The sequence below is a fragment of the Amphiura filiformis genome, chromosome 16 (genome assembly GCF_039555335.1).
Source record: "Amphiura filiformis chromosome 16, Afil_fr2py, whole genome shotgun sequence".
NCBI classification, from domain to species: domain Eukaryota; kingdom Metazoa; phylum Echinodermata; class Ophiuroidea; order Amphilepidida; family Amphiuridae; genus Amphiura; species Amphiura filiformis.
Genome location: NC_092643.1, coordinates 57,700,228 through 57,716,914, shown reverse-complemented (window position 1 = coordinate 57,716,914; position 16,687 = coordinate 57,700,228). Strand labels below are relative to the sequence as shown.

General features: G+C 37.1%; 1 protein-coding gene across 1 annotated transcript in view; it reads left to right on the top strand.

Annotated features, from left to right (window-relative positions):
• LOC140136256 (nose resistant to fluoxetine protein 6-like) overlaps nucleotides 1–15,470 on the top strand; it is a 52,029-nt gene extending 36,559 nt beyond the window's left edge. Inside the window, exons 5-9 of the mRNA XM_072157979.1 lie at nucleotides 2,465–2,544; nucleotides 5,002–5,233; nucleotides 8,070–8,253; nucleotides 9,594–9,736; nucleotides 13,906–15,470. Coding sequence (XP_072014080.1) covers nucleotides 2,465–2,544; nucleotides 5,002–5,233; nucleotides 8,070–8,253; nucleotides 9,594–9,736; nucleotides 13,906–14,064 — 798 coding nt within the window. The 3' untranslated portion in view covers nucleotides 14,065–15,470. The remainder of the gene's footprint in view (nucleotides 1–2,464; nucleotides 2,545–5,001; nucleotides 5,234–8,069; nucleotides 8,254–9,593; nucleotides 9,737–13,905) is intronic.
• Nucleotides 15,471–16,687: the final 1,217 nt, after the last annotated feature.

Genomic DNA, 16,687 nt, shown 5'->3' with positions numbered 1-16,687 from the left:
TCAGTACTGCTGGGTTTTTCCCCGTTTTTTGCCAAATTTGTCATTTCAAAAATTCCAAATGACAATTTGAATGACTTATCCTTCAAACAATTTTATTTTTTTACACTTGCGCTGAATCACTGAATGGGTCTTTAATATGCAATCATTATGAAAGTTCCCAATACATTTGGAGGCGAAAAACATTGGAAATTTGCAACAAAAAAACACACATAAATTTCACCTCTATCACTCGAAATATCTCGCACATATCACGCCATGGTATGCCGCCGAGTGTATATCCCATAGACAATCCCGGGGACAATCCATTGGAAATCACTATAGGCCTACCACACAATTTATTCTCTACCTGAAGTCAAGAATGAAAGATTAGAATATTTGCTTATAATTATTTGTTTTCAATTTTCGAATTTTTTTGTTTTCAATACGTTTCATAATAATACATTTTATTTTTTCTATATTCTGCCAAAAAGCTTAAAAAAATAAATCAAAAATGGCCTATCGTATGGCCGATACCAATTAATGGTATCGACCATCCGGCGGTATCGAGTATCGCCCAGCATCGAAATCAAAATTAAAAAAATGGCGACTTCCAGTACAGGAATATTTAGCTGGCAGAGACAGTTGTTTGAAGTGAAATGGACCGGATTAACGTGCCTGATGTAAGTAAACTCGGTGGCATATTAATTATGCTTTAACATACACTGTCAACGTTCCCACTTTAGTTGATTTTGTGCAACAAGTTGCCACAAATTAACGTGTTTGTCCCAAACGCATGTGATTATGTAGCGTTTTACATTATAATTCAGTGTTGGTGTTTTACTCAGACATTGTCAGATGGCGGCCCTAAAAATCGCCTATTACTAAAAACCAACCATAATATTATCATTCAGATTTTACTGTTTCAAACCTGAAACAGATGTGCTGGCTAGCGAACACAAATTTTGCATATAATTGTCAACTGGAAGGGAAAAAATACGTTTAATATCTTAGATAACATGAAATTGATGCATATTTGTGTTTTCAAAGCTGTGTATAATTAGTGAATTTCCCCAAAAAATAAATTTTAATACTTTTAGAGCCGGACATTGGTGCTAGATAAGTGTGTGTGAACGGATTCACGGTAGCAATTCTGAAATTCAAGATATACTCCAGGTTATGAATGTCGCCTGACGTACCACATTTTGGCTTATACCTAAAAAAGCATGTAAGCTACATTAATACCGATGCCACCAATAGAACGAGAAGATTTGCCCCTTCGTTTTGCATACCACTTTGTCCATTTTTTTTCTTCGAATTTCTTCACAAAATGCAAAAACCCGCAAAAAATGTGATGGGTGTAGTACCCCCTTAAAACATGTAAAGCTTGATTATATTGAAATCAATTCTTATATCATTAAACATGAATTCAAAGTTGCCTCATTTTTTTAACATTTAAAATTTCTTACGGTATTTCTGCTTAACATGTTAACTTTGAAACATTTAATCTGTTATCAACCCGGGTTATCAACATCATCAAACATATCATGCTGTGCTCACTGCTCAGTGTTCTTGTATGTCTCCAAACAAGGTGATAGGAGGAGAAAATATAAAACATTACTTCAAAGAAAGTATATCATATTTTCCTCAAAATGTTAACAACTTGAACGTGTTTGGTGTCAATCTGGACTGAAATTGAGTCATGCACCAGATTTCTTTGATTATAGCAAAATACACCCACAAACAAAAAAAACATGTCCAGCACATTTCATATCTGCCTTCTAGTAAAATAAACAAAGTCATCGCCACTAGTAGGGCCTCTAATCTTGAATTGTTTATTTCTCATGGTCATCAGCTGCCATGCATTCTGGCAGACTAGTCAGTGAATTCCATGGCTTTGAGTGCATGAATGTAGTTGGAATAGAACTCAGGTCGAAGCATAGTACACTGACATCTGACCCAAGCTTTGGTCTAACCCAACTTCATGCGTGCCAATCTGGCAACAATAGCAGTTATGAGCCCAAATTAAAGGTGTTATTAGACATAAATTCCGCCAACATTGGGTGTAATAAATAAAGTCATTAAAAGATAAGAGACCCACATAGCACCCGAATGGGCTATTTTTAAAGTGCAAATTCCATATTAATGCCACTGCCGTGGCAAAAACAATTCTCCCAAGCCATTATCATTGCAAGAAAGTTATAGTCACTTGGTTCAACACGCGTGAACGCACATCTTAACCCAATGTGATGTGCAGCCGAGCGGCACAGCTACAATCAACGAATTTAATAGTTGGTACACCTTCACAATATGTTGGAACTCTTTGATTGTAGGCTTATATAAAGGTATTATACAAGGGTATAAAAATATCAAATATACACAAGGCCAGAATCACCCAATCACCAATGACAATTTGGTTTTAATTCGACTTCGCGTAATTAAAAGCCATTATCATTGTTATTATTGTTATTTATCTTTTAAATTTCAGTGTATGGACTGGAGTTGGTACTTACCAAATGATATGCAGTTCTTTATTATATCTCCGTTTATATTGATACTGCTTCACAAGTAAGTACATAATAATACACTTGTACCAGAGGACACTCATATAATCAGGAGTTGGCATCTTGTCAAACACTACTCCATGTGAAAATAATATCAACCCTAATCACAGACTTTCCGAATATTCTTGAATATTGGCCACTTTTCACTGACCACTGTTTTGGATTTTGTTTGTTTCTTTGTTACGAAATTTGGGGAGAAATGGCCAAGAAACAAAGAGTTGCATGTAGCCCTGTGACATTTCTACCGTAAACGGGGAGTTGCATTTTTGCGACGCGACGATCCGTGATGTAGGGTTATTCCGCAAATTTCGACTCGAAGATAGTAACATATTGGGTTTAAGTGACCTCCGGTTTATTGTATGGTGATGTTTAACAAATTTTGATAAAGGCCAACAATTTTGACTCGCCATGTGTATATACATCAATATAAGTATTTTGAATTTGAAGTCTAATATTGTCTGTAGTGTAGTTAAGGGATCCAAAATGAGCGTTTATTGCGTTTCGACAGTATTTTTTGTGGGACATGAGAGCACCTCAGACCTATCGAATTGCATTCTGAATACGAAACATGTCTTTCTGATATCAAATAATTTTCATTTTTTTAAAATCACAATATAATACAAATTTTATGACAAATTATAAAAATTTGATATTTTTCAATTTTTGATATATAACAGTCCTCGAAGTAAATTATATAAATCTAATGATATATTCTTAAAGTGTATGTAGCAGGGAGGAAAAGCCGACGGTCAATTGGAAATTTTGACCATTCATATTGAAGATATGGATTTTTTTCCCCAAAAGACCTATTTTTTTTTTTTGGTGTTTTGGGAAAAAAATCTATATCTTCAATACGAAAGGTCAAAATTTTCAATTGATCGTCGGCATTTCATCCCACCTACATACACGTTAAGTATAAATCATCAGATTTATTAAGTTTACTTCAAGTACTGTTAAATATCAAAAATATCAATTTTTAATGATTTGCCATAAAATGTGTATCACATTGCGAATTTCAAAAAATCAAAATTATTTGATATCAGAATGACATTCTTCGTTTTCAGAATGCAATTCGATATGTCTGATGTGCTCTAATATCCCAAAATAAATACCGTCCGAACGTTCATACCCCAGCCCTTAAGTTAAAATAACAATAAATCTTTGCGCAGGTTGGTATTGTAGGGTGCAGGTGGTAATATGATGGGATTTATGGAAATAAAAGACGTAGATGTCCCATCTCCCGCAACACGTACAACTTTATACAAAATGGACTGGTAACTATGACGTGAATTAGGAACGTGTGCAAAACAAAAACAGCAAAACAGCAACCATGGATAACTCACGAAAGCCTCTAGTGGAAGATATTTTCGTTGGGGTCATTAAAACACCGGGACGGCTTGGGACAATCAGGGGATGCATCGTACTCTTTTCGAAACTATTTGTGAGCTGCATGTACAGGTACCCAGCAAACACAAAAACGTTTTATATATTCAACACATTTTAATAACATTTAAATATTGGGTTATATAAAGATCATGAATATGTTTTTAAAAACGTTATTGTAAAATATTTTGTCAACAGTTATATAACATTCTGTTAGAATGTTTTGCATCTTGTTTACAAAATTGTTTTATAAATGTTATTAATAGGTTTATACTCTTTATATAAACATCTCAAAAAAAGTAACTAACCCCCCTTTGAAAATGACCATTATTCAAAACGAGTGATTGTATTACAAATCTGTAAAATGCGTTGGAAGCAGAATTTATTTCTGCACATTTGCAGCAATTGACTAAATATTGACGTCACATCGTACATTTAAATCAATGTAACCCAAGATTTGAAAGTTGCAGTAAATTGTATTGATTTTGTATTCAGTGTAATGGAAGAAAATCTGTGTAATGATATCTGAGTGTTTTTGTATTGTAAAAATTTGTATGTAAGTGCAACTTTCAAATCTGGACCTCACTACATTAAATTGACCGGTGTTTTATTGTTTTCGGAGCTATCGTATCAAATGAGGTGTTAAAATGCGCAGAAATAAATTCTGCTTCCAACGCATTTTACAGATTTGTAATACGATAGCGCCTTTTTAAATAATGGCCATTATTTAAGGGGCTTAGTTACTTTTTTTGAGATGTTTATTAACCCGACATTTAAACCTTTTCTGTAAAACATGTGTTTGCTGCTGGGTATTGCTTTTCTGTACACGTCCCTTCCGAAGGCCGTGATTCTCTCATGGTATATTGACATAATTCTAAGTGCACCATGGGGACAGAAAGTCTTAATTTAATCAGTAGAATGTTGTCTAATAAATGCAGACTTTAATTTTCAAGGTCGATATCCCCGCCGCCAGAAATCAAACCCAGGACCTCACGCACCAGAATCGAGAATTCAAACACTGCGCCACACTCTCCCTCCAAGGACTCTAATGACTTTTTTTCCTTGATTTCAAAACCAGAGTTCCCAAAGTGGGTGCAGGACTTTTAGCTACACTCACCGCCATCAGTATACTAATTAAAGCTAGTCTCACCGCTAAGTATGGAATGGTTAGTAGTATTTTCGGCGGGGGAGTTGCCGGCGCTTACTGGGATAAGATTTATGACAAACCTTGGACTAGAATATCTCCTTATTTTGTCGGTATGGCAGTAGGATTTATCATGGTGCGACGGCCACATCTACGGATGCGTCCGGTAAGTGCTTCATTTTGTTCTATTTTGTGGAAAGGCATTTTATGGCTTCCAATTGCAGTTCATTTAGGGATTCAATCATATTTCCTCGTGTTTCCATCACCGTTAACAACAATGCGTCCGCGGTTTACTCTGTAGCTTTTGCTGCCTGAGCGAAGTAAACCACGCAGACGCGCTTTACGCGAGTTGTTAATTAAACGGTGGTCAACAATGGTGAAACATGAACCCCTTTCAACAATGAAAATAATTTTAAGATTGTCTGATTCACATGATTATTTCATGAACAGTGTCAGATTAGTCATATCGAGTATCGAGTATTGCCCAACGCTACTGAGTATCGCCCCACTCAACATTACAAACAGATCGTTACTTTTTTGTTAATATATATGAAATATATATATTAAAACTGCAGAATAAAACGGCAATTTTTTAACCGTTTCCTCCAAAAGAATGAATTCATACAAGTGCCAGGCATGACGAATTTTACCCGCACACGCGTAACTCGTGTGCGCATTTCCGTTTTACTGCAAAAGTGTGGATTGGCAGCTATGCAAAGGTATAGGAAGAGTTGTTGAATATGGCTTTACACCTGAGCGATAGTAAATAAATACTACATGGTTTGAAGGGAAATAGGGTCACTATGTTTTGCCGAGGTACAGGCTACAGGCCTACCATGCCTACCATCCTACGAAGGGTGAGGGGTGGTAGGCCTGTAACCAGTGCCGAGGGAAATATAGTGACCCTAATTCGAGGGAAATATAGTGACCCTATTTCGAGGGAAATATAGTGACCCTATTTCGAGGGAAATATAGTGACCCTATTTCGAGGGAAATATAGTGACCCTATTTCGAGGGAAATATAGTGACCCTATTTCGAGGGAAATATAGTGACCCTATTTCGAGGGAAATATAGTGACCCTATTTCGAGGGAAATATAGTGACCCTATTTCGAGGGAAATATAGTGACCCTATTTCGATGTAAATATACTATATAGTGACCCTATTTCGAGGGAAATATAGTGACCCTATTTCGAGGGAAATATAGTCACCCTATTTCGAGGGAAATATAGTGAAAATACCATGTACAGGGTGAGTCAAAAAAAGAATCAATATTTATATAAGAACCAAGTCGAACTTTCCCAATATTGTAAGATTCTATAAATGGTACACTCAATGGCCACCTTCTGTGAAAATATGAAGTGAATCGCGGCTACCGTTTAATTTTTATGAGTCCTTTTGCTGCGATACCCAATTCCGTTATTTGTCCACGAGGTGCTATGTATTTTGAATGAGAGTACACAGTGCACGGTAAAGACACCAGATCTGAAACTGAAACTTAAATAAGGTTGTTTTTGCGTTATTTTAATTTCTTTTTTTCTGTTCAAACAAACTTTCTAACATTACTTTAAGTCCTTCATACCTCACTCGACTCCAACACCAGTTTTTTTAATCCCAATATGGTCAACTTTTTGGATATTTTGAAATTCACTCCACTTCAATTTGTGCGCATTTCATTTTGACATTTGAAAAACCCGCCTACAAATTTGTATCTTTTTGATAGAGAATAAACATCTTTAAAGTAAAGGTAAAATGAAAATAGCAACAAATAATGTTTCTTCTCCTTAAACAAGACCAAGGGCAATAACACTTTGGGTGCTCCATTTTATTTTAATGCCAATGAGGTTAAGAAAATGGCAGTTGTTCCAATCCATCTAACACAGAGTGGGCTGACATTCAAATTTTAGATGTCTCTTGGACAAACATTAAAATTGGGTAACGCTATAAAATGTGTCATAAAAACAAAACGGTAAATGCTAATTCCTTACTTTTTTCACACAAGGTCACTGATGGATATATCATATATAAAATGTTTTAAAACCTAAAAAGTTCCTTCGGTTCTTAAATAAAAATTGATTCGTTTCTCTATTGCACTTTTTTTGACTCACCCTGTAGTATTTTTTATAACACTTTATACATATTTATTTCACCAAATCATAATATTTAACATGTTTAATAACAAAATAAGCGCTAGACGCCCCGGCTAGGCCAATTTGTGGTCTTCATCAATTCAATACAAGTTCGTGCTTAAAGAAGTTGTTGAAGTTATAGCTTTGGATTCGAGAGCTTCTCTAATCTCTGCACACGCGATTCCCTTCTCCTCACAATACGTCTTGAACAACTTCACGGCTTTATGAATCATAAACTGGGTATTTCGATTTTCGAGCATCCTTTTACAGAGTTATTCCTGTAATATCTGCTTCGGTTAGCAAAGAACTTCTTTCCATGGACGCTGACTTTTTTTATTGGTGCTATAATAAATTGGTTAATTTCCGTTTTATCATACGGAGAACCATGATACAATATATACAAATATATACTGCCATGAGAGGTTCTGGTTAAAACTATGGGCCCAAGGTGAGATCAATATTACTATGGACTATTAAATAGATAACATATTCACATAGATTGATCTTTTAGATTTATTCCGATACCAAAAACAGCATTATTAATGACCCCTTGACTTTACTGTGCGACTGTACATATGTGTGTATCAAACCCACAAAAGCAAGCTATCAAGCTATTTGGGTTGTGACCAATGAATTGGTGTCATTCTGAAATGAATATGTATGAGGTATGTTTAACAATGTATTTCACAGAATGGTCATTAGTCGGTATGTCGCTCGACAACACGAGATCGAGCCCCCGTATTGTCATTAGTAATTCAACTCTAATTGTCCCGATGTACATGTACGTTTTAGGTTCAGGAAATGCTAAATGGACTAGATTGAAGTACAACTACAGCTACCTTGAATAGGTTTTTTTTCCTGTTGTATTCACAGATTGTCGTTCTATGTGGTTGGGTATTGGCATCTGCCGTCGGTTTAGTGGTTATTTATGTGTTTAATAATGCCTTTTATCGTGATTGGAGCCTTGAAGAACAAGGCATATATAACGGGTTGGCTTCTTTTACCTGGGCATCATGTGTTGGTTGGGTTATTCTTGCTTGCAAAAATGGATATGGAGGTATGTCAGTATTAAATTTCAATCTGTAGTCTATGACACTGCGCACAAAAAAGTATCTGTACACTGAAACCGAAAGCAATTTCTTAAAGACGCTAAGCATAAATTATAAAATATAGTGGCCGATAGATGAAGAATTTTGTTACTTTGATACCGCATTGACCACGATGCGATTTTATAAGCTATTCGCTGTCGAAGTGACGTAATAAATCGGATTAACTACCATAGCAATAGATTAATACAATTTTGACTATATCGCCCTGCACTACAGGCAGGTTGCACTCATCACCTGTGTATGTTTGCATTCATAAATTGAATACAATACCGCTCTTTTCAAAGATAATTATCTTACAGGTGCGAGTGATCAGAATGATATGGTTCAATACATAGGTACCGCGTGAACGTTGTAGTGCATGGCGATATAGTCAAAAATTGTATTCATCTATTGCTATGGTAGTTAATCCGATTATTACGTCACTTCGACAGCGAAAACACATTTGAATGACAAAAGGTAGAATTTCAAAGAAACCAATTTGGATATTTCCCCATTCGTGGCGATTTTCGACTACCTCTATAGACGAATCCAATTTCACGCATTCCTACTCCTCAATGGCAGCCATTATCCGCGACGGGGACCCAACTATCTCACCTAAAATGTGAGATGATGCGGCCTTGAAGGGTATTATAAACTGCATTCTATCACCCGTGTTACACGTAGACAAAAGAATGATGACAGTTTACAACACAAACAAATCTAGCATCGAATTTTAAGCGGGTTTAATCCACCCAATTGGGCACTCACAACACCTGTTTGGTGCATGCGGGGACCAAATATGGCCGACCAAATTCTGACCATGACTTGGTTTGTTGGATTCGTCTATACCAACGATACCCCGGTATGTAACGAACCCGAGGGGAGGGGGGAGGCACTTCAATATGAAATGGATATAGGTGTAGGGCTGGCACTTTCGCAGTAAGGGGCATTTTTTGGGTGAGAGCCGAAACATCGTCAAAAAGCCTCGAAAATCGAAATTCTAAAAGGCTTCAAATTTCATTTTTTTTCTAAAATAGGTAACAAATTAAGTGATAAATGAAAGTTGCTGTTCAAAATGAAAAATAAGGGTCGTTGGGTGACAGAACATGCGTTCGTAAAAAATATGGGATCTTTGGCTGAGAAAAAATGGGGGTCTTAACAGCCCTACATACGCGTCACCTCCAAAGTGGGAGTCCCCCGGGGGTAACGACAACGATATGTAGATTGAAGGAGTGTTTGATAACTTTATCATTGGAGATGTGAGAGAACTCATATAATAACTTAAACCTAATTTTTGTTGGATTTTTAGGTTGGATAAATACATTTCTTTCGTGGAATTTCTGGGTGCCTGTTGGAAGACTCACATATACGGTGTATTTGGTGCATCCAATAATTGTCAGAAATATAATATTCAGCAATAGTAATCCATTCAGCTTTACAATGATACCGATAGTAAGTGGATAATAATTATGTAAAGAGTAAAGATTATCAATATGGGTAAAACTATTACCATTACAGTTTGATCAGCTCGTAATCGGCGGGAATTGTTAGGCTTTTACATCTACGTCGAAAAGTAGACCCACATTAAGAGTGACATGTCTGGTCTATAATTTGCGTGTTAAAGAAAGTAGACAAAAGTATAGCACTTCAATAAATAACTGGTGATGGTTCTTGCGAGATGTCACAAGACAATTCTCGAAATAAACACGATGTCACAAGGCCCGCCGCACACCGTCATCATCCCTATATCTTCGTGTTAAAAATTGCCGTGGTAGTACGATAAATCCTCACGTTTTTCAACAACTACGCATGGTGATTTTGAGCTATTTTGTTCGAGATAGGCCGTGCGACTCAGGCTATGCATACAATTTGAGATTTTGAGAGCCGGCCACACTGTTTCTATTCTATGTTTTACGATTTTCGCATGATCAGTATATGGCTGGCCGTAACCGCCACAACGTGGAGCTGCTACGCGTAGCTTACTTTTCGCTTCGCGGAGCTAAATTGACCAATCATGTTAGATCTTTTCATTACGCGGAGCCAGTTGATGCATCATCGTTCCAGAGAGAAAAACTCTTGCCAAAATTAATGTTTACTATGTGGATTTTAAATGAATCGAATGTAAATAAACCACAAACAGTTGTACAGGATCAATACCATTGTTTGATTAGTGTATAGTCAATGTTACCTTGCATGCATGTGCCATGTGTGTGGCGTGTTTGTTTGTTTGTCTACTGTGTCAGGCCAGGATCACTGACACCCACGGTACTGATACTGTCATGCTATCACGGTGATCATATTGTTGAATGTTGTTGACTTTAAAATAATCATGATGCAGTCATGTCTACAGTAGAATTCACCACGACCTTTGAAGGACTTAAACCCCATTAAAAGCTATTAAACCAAGATAACACTCAATGAAAACAGCTCAACTATGTTACATCAGATCTTCTCTGGTTAAATACACACTGCACTTGTGTCTGTTTTACCTGTGCAATGAACAATGAGCTGGTATTATAGTTTTAGTTGGGTGAATGAGTATAAAGCGAACGCAAGGTAACAATACTGTCTGGGCTTTTGTTTACGAAATGAGACAATAGTCTGCTTATTGTTAACCAGCGTTCTTGAAAATGAGAAGCATAATGGTTTGCAGACTTTACACGGTTTAGAAATAATTTGTTCATATTTTTTGGTGTTATCTGTCGTTTACATATCCTTCCTAAAACACAAAAGTACCAATATTTCCAAACACCTAAATTAGCTAAACATTTAGGAAATGTTACAAAACTATATTTTCTAGAATTTCAGAGAATACTTTAAATATTGACTGGTTATTTTTTTACACAGTGACGTCATATAGGCAATGGAATAATACTTCTAACATACACTAGGTCACGCGTCAATGGTGAGCGCACTGAGTATTGTGTATAGGAAAACGGGCAGTACCGTAACTACAGTATGTATGGCCTACTACTAGTATATAAAGTAAATCCGAACTGGTTTGCTGAAGGTCGAATTCCGCAGGCCACGCCGCGCAAGATGTACAAATCAGCTCCCGGCGATACACTGCAGATCGCAGAATTGTGTGCATGGTTTACCACCACTCTGCCTAGCTATATAGTTGTGTACAATACTGTATGAGTTTCTTGTGAGTGCATGTCCATCTTAATAATAAGTCGGTTCGTACTTTTCATAAATTACTTTTTGAATCATAACTATCGTGACCGAGGATATCTTGCAACTACGTGAAGCTCGTCTGGCAAATTCTTAATGACTAAATTCGCTTCACATAATGAGTAAGTCGTACTTGATTGGTCAGTTTTACCTCCGAGTAATGAAAAACTCTAACATGATTGGTCAATTTGGCTCCACGGAACAAAAAGTCAGCTACGCGTAGCAGCTCCACGTTGTGGCGGTTGCGGCCTACCATATCAGTATCCCATATGATATTTCTATTGTAAGAAAATTCTATTTGTTGTCACGTAAATCACAGGTTTCGTTTAAATGTACTAACTGGAAATTAAATGTACTAATTAGTGAGGGCCGGTATTTTGCTGTGGATATGTTTAACTGCAATTTCGCGGTAAAAAATTTGAAATCCTGGGTAAAAATTTTGATAATATTCAACTCTTTGAGATAATTATTTTATAAAGGAATGCTGGTAAAACCAGGTGCAATACAATGTACATTATTGACACACTATCACGCTCTTTATCTTCGTCAATAATAGAATAATCGATTTCAATCGAATTGAATGCATGAGTTTGTAGTTGACTACTGAGCGACCTAAGCGATCGATTGCTAGCCAATCAGATAGAACTCCTTTTCTTGCGTTCAGTGAAATACCACTCGCCTGTCGCTCACTACCACTCGCCCGTCGCTCACCAACGGAGTATTAAATTTATATTTATCGTATAGGACGTCGACGGTGTGCGCCGATTACGAGCTGAACTTTTTTTTTAATATAAAGTCATGTTGTACGATTTCCGTCAGTTTTATTTTTTTTTCAATTAGCAAAACTGATAAAATACATTTTTTTAGTATACGATAAGCGTTTTTCAGTCCACTTTATTGCTGGTTTCATACTTTCCTGCCGCTTGCCGCTTTGCCGCTCTGAAGATGCTTCACTGTGCAGTCGCACCAAAAACGCTAGCGGTGACCAGCGGCAAGCCGATATATCGATCACTTCACCGCTTTGCCCAAGCGGCAGCATCGCTGGGAGTTGAATTCAAGTCAACTCGGAGCGGTGCCGCTCTGACGTTTGAGAACAAAATACGATTTTAGAGCGGTGCTGAGCGGCAAGAATGGCTTTCGGAGTCATGCCGCTGCCGCTCAGCCGCTCCGTTTGCAGACAAGTGCAAGCAGCATGATGATGCGTCACGCCGCTCAGCGGCAAGCGGTAGAAAGTATGAAACCAGCATAAGCCGAAATAGTGAAGTAAATTGAAAGATACCTCATTGACCAGAGGATGATTTAAGCACTTCCCACCACGCCACTGTGTTGACTTGCGGTTAGCACAGCTGTGTGAGTGAACATGACACCACTGCTCGCACATTGCATTGACGGGCATGGTTAAATTTGAATTTGGACTGATATATTTACAATAAAAACGCATTCAAAATGCTAGTCGATTTCACATTTTATGTTACCTACAGAAGGTGTGAATTATCCTTTATGCATACATCACTTTTGTTCTGAAATCGACCAAGTAATAATGACACACGCACAATTCTTAAACAACATCTTTTGCACAGAATTCAATGGGATTTGAAAAGTAAAGTGGCAGTTGAAACTCTAGTGATAACACGTTTGCAGTGCATGATGGGCCTTCCTTAAATCATCCTCTGCTCATTGACCATCTCCACCGACTAACTTGGGAGTTCTTTAGGGGGGGGGGAGGGATTATGATCTTAATTCCAAATTTCTCTATTGGCATTATAAGCACATTTAGCGATTTCAGTTAGTTGTAAGTTTGGACATTTATGAACATTACTAAATAATATGTCAAAATATCAGGTTTGAACAAAATTAATCAAATTCATTTGTCAAAGATCGTACCATACGACTTTAATTTTACTTATATAGATACATACCCAGATGATTATATTTTCAATATTATATTTTCAATAAGTTAAGATTTTAAATTTCATTCTAACCCAGAACTTGAAGATGATAATGATGATGATGATGATGATGATGATGATGATCATGATGATGATGATCATGATGATGATCATGATGTTGTTGTTGTTGTTGCTGACGACAATTATGAAGAATATGATGACGATGATAATGGAATTGGTGTTGGTGATGGTGATTTTACACTAAACTGTCACTCTTGTGACTCATAATCGGAAGGTTGCGGGTTCGAGCCATCGTGTTGTGCCCTTGAGTAAGGCACTTTATCTCGATTACTCCTCTCCACCCAGGTGTTTAAATGGGTACCGGCATTCTTAAATGCTGGGAAGGTAACAGACTCGCTGTAGAGGAGGTGTAGCGATCCCCCTGTAGCAACATTACATGGAGGAGTCTGGCCCAATCGCCAATGAAAGAGAGATGGGCACTCCGATCACTGTTTATACAGGATCGTCTCCTTTACCTTTTTCTTTCTCTTTTGACAGAGTACAAGATTTACCGGCGGTATAGTGCTCTCCCACATGGTGGCCTTTGTGTTTGCTCTGGCAATTGAATTTCCATTCGCTAATTTGGAGAAATTGTTAATACCGTCCAACGTGGAGAAGAAGAAGAGCGAAAAGGAACGGAACAAGGAACAAGCGTAGAAGTAACATGAAAATAAAATGAATGAGTGAAAAGAGTATTTATATTATTATCATGGACTACCTTACTAAAAGGCCTAATCAGTGATTTGCTTATCCAGAGAATCATAAAATTCATCACAATTCCGATTTTGGTACCTTTGTTAGTGTTATAGACGCAAAATCCGTGTATAAGACAAAATAAGACATTTAAAATGAATCTGTAATTTCTCCACTTTACTTCAGTAGAGAAATTATAACTGATATTGCTGTTTTCCTCGTTGTTTTTTTCAATTATGAATAAAACAAAAAATACCCAATGATGATTTTAATAAACACCATTGTTAATTCTTTTACACTTTCGCTGGGATCATTGAATGGGCCTTAAATTGTTTGCCTCTTCTTGTAATGTATGTATTTGGTAAAGAATTGTACATTTTGGTTATGTATGCAACGGAATATTTTTGTTATGGTGAAGGGGACTGGGTATGGTGTTCTTCTTTAGTGTGTGAGTTTTATTGAAGCTTTAATATAATCCGTTGCGAATTTTTGGATTTTGCACAACGGATTTATAACTGAGGAATGGGAAGAGCACAGAAACGTATAAACGTATAAAGTTAAAAACTCTTTTAACTTTGTTTATACGTTTTGTGTTATTCCCCCATTGGAAATCGATGTTGTGTCATATTTTCCCTGTTTTTAATTGTGAAGGGTTACTCATTCTTTCATTTCTCTTGACAATTTTTCATTTGCTTGCCCTATTCCTTTTAAAGGAATTTTTATTGTGTGTGTGTGTGAGTTCTCCTTGATAAAAAATCCCTTTAAAAAGTGATGCGTCTGGTCCAGAGAGAAGATTGGGTACATGCCTGAGAAAATATATAATAATTAAAGAAACGGAGCTCAGACAAACTGCCATTATAATAAAGGAGAGAAAAAATCAGAACCGTTCGGATTCGAACCAGCGTGCACTAACGATTACATGTCGTATAGCTCACCACAACACGCCACAACAGCTCATGGCGGATCTACCGGCGGCCTATCTGCTGTGTCCTGGCAGAACATCCGTCAATATGAGACATTAAATATTAAATGCGAGGATCCAGAGGATACATGCCTGAGAACATATATAATAATTAAAGAAACGGAACTCAGACAAACTGACATTATAATAAAGGAGAGAAAAAACCAGAACCGTTCGGATTCGAACCAGCGTGCACTAACGATTACATGTCGTATAGCTCACCACCACACGCCACAACAGCTCATGGCGGATCTACCGACGAATTGAACATATAATGATATTATTCTCTCGAAAATGTCTCACGGCCAATGTAATTTTAATTTTAATTAGAGAGGGCGGCCTATCTGCTGTGTACTGGCAGAACATCAGTCAATATGAGACATTAAATATTAAATGCGAGGATTTTGTACTTCTCGTATAATATTTTGGCCCAAAACTGGTATTTTTCGGCTTAAATGGAAGATGCACATTGCACAGGGCAATTTTGGGGGCCCCAAAATTTGGGGGCCCTGGGCCCATCTGGCCCTATGGTACTGATCCGGCCCTGCCCGCCCCCAATAATTTTGGCGGCTATGGAAATTGGGCCCCCAATAAGCTCCAATAATTTGAGCCAAGTACCATTGCTTAAGGGATCTGGAATGAGCGTTTTGAGCGTTTCGACAGTATTTTTTATGGAACATGAGAGCACCTCAGACGTATCGAATTGCATTCTGAATACGAAGCATGTCTTTCTGATATCAAATAATTTTCATTTTTTGAAAATCACGATATAATACAATTTTATGACAAATTATGAAAATTTGATATTTGTCAAATTTTTGATATATAACAGTCCTCGAAGTAAATTTTATAAATCTAATGATATATTCTTAAAGTGTATGTAGCTGGGAGGAAAAGCCGACGATCAATTGAAAATTTTGACCTTTCATATTGAAGATATGGATTTTTTCCCCAAAAGACCTAATTTTTTTGGAGTTTTGGGGAAAAAATCCATGTCTTCAATACGAAAGGTCAAAATTTTCAATTGATCGTCGGCTTTTCATCCCACCTACATACACGTTAAGTATAAATCATCAGATTTATAAAGTTTACTTCGAGTACTAAATATCAAAAATATCAATTTTAATGATTTGCCATAAAATGTGTATTACATTGCGAATTTCAAAAATCAAAATTATTTGATATCAGAATGACATTCTTCGTATTCAGAATGCAATTCGATATGTCTGATGTGCTCTAATGTCCCACAATAAATACTGTCCAAACGTTCATACCCCTTCCCTTAACATCTCCGAAGCCCCTGATTTTATTGCAATTTCATCACATGCCTTCATATGTAGGCCTACCTGTTATACTATCAACCCGGGCTATCAATCAACGAAAAGGCCGTCATACAGCGTATACCGTTGGAATGTACCATTTTGTACCAATAAAAACCCCGGGGAAGGGTCGCTCAACTTTGGACGTGACGGTATGTGCCTGTCAACCCCCTGTTTTGAAGTTGACCATACCCGAGGACCACTTTTTTTTAAAGTCGTACCTGATGACCCCCCCCGCCCTTTTTTTTTTTTAGTTGCGGCTACCCAAAGACCAACAGTGGTCGCACTATAAAGTGCTGTCGTACCC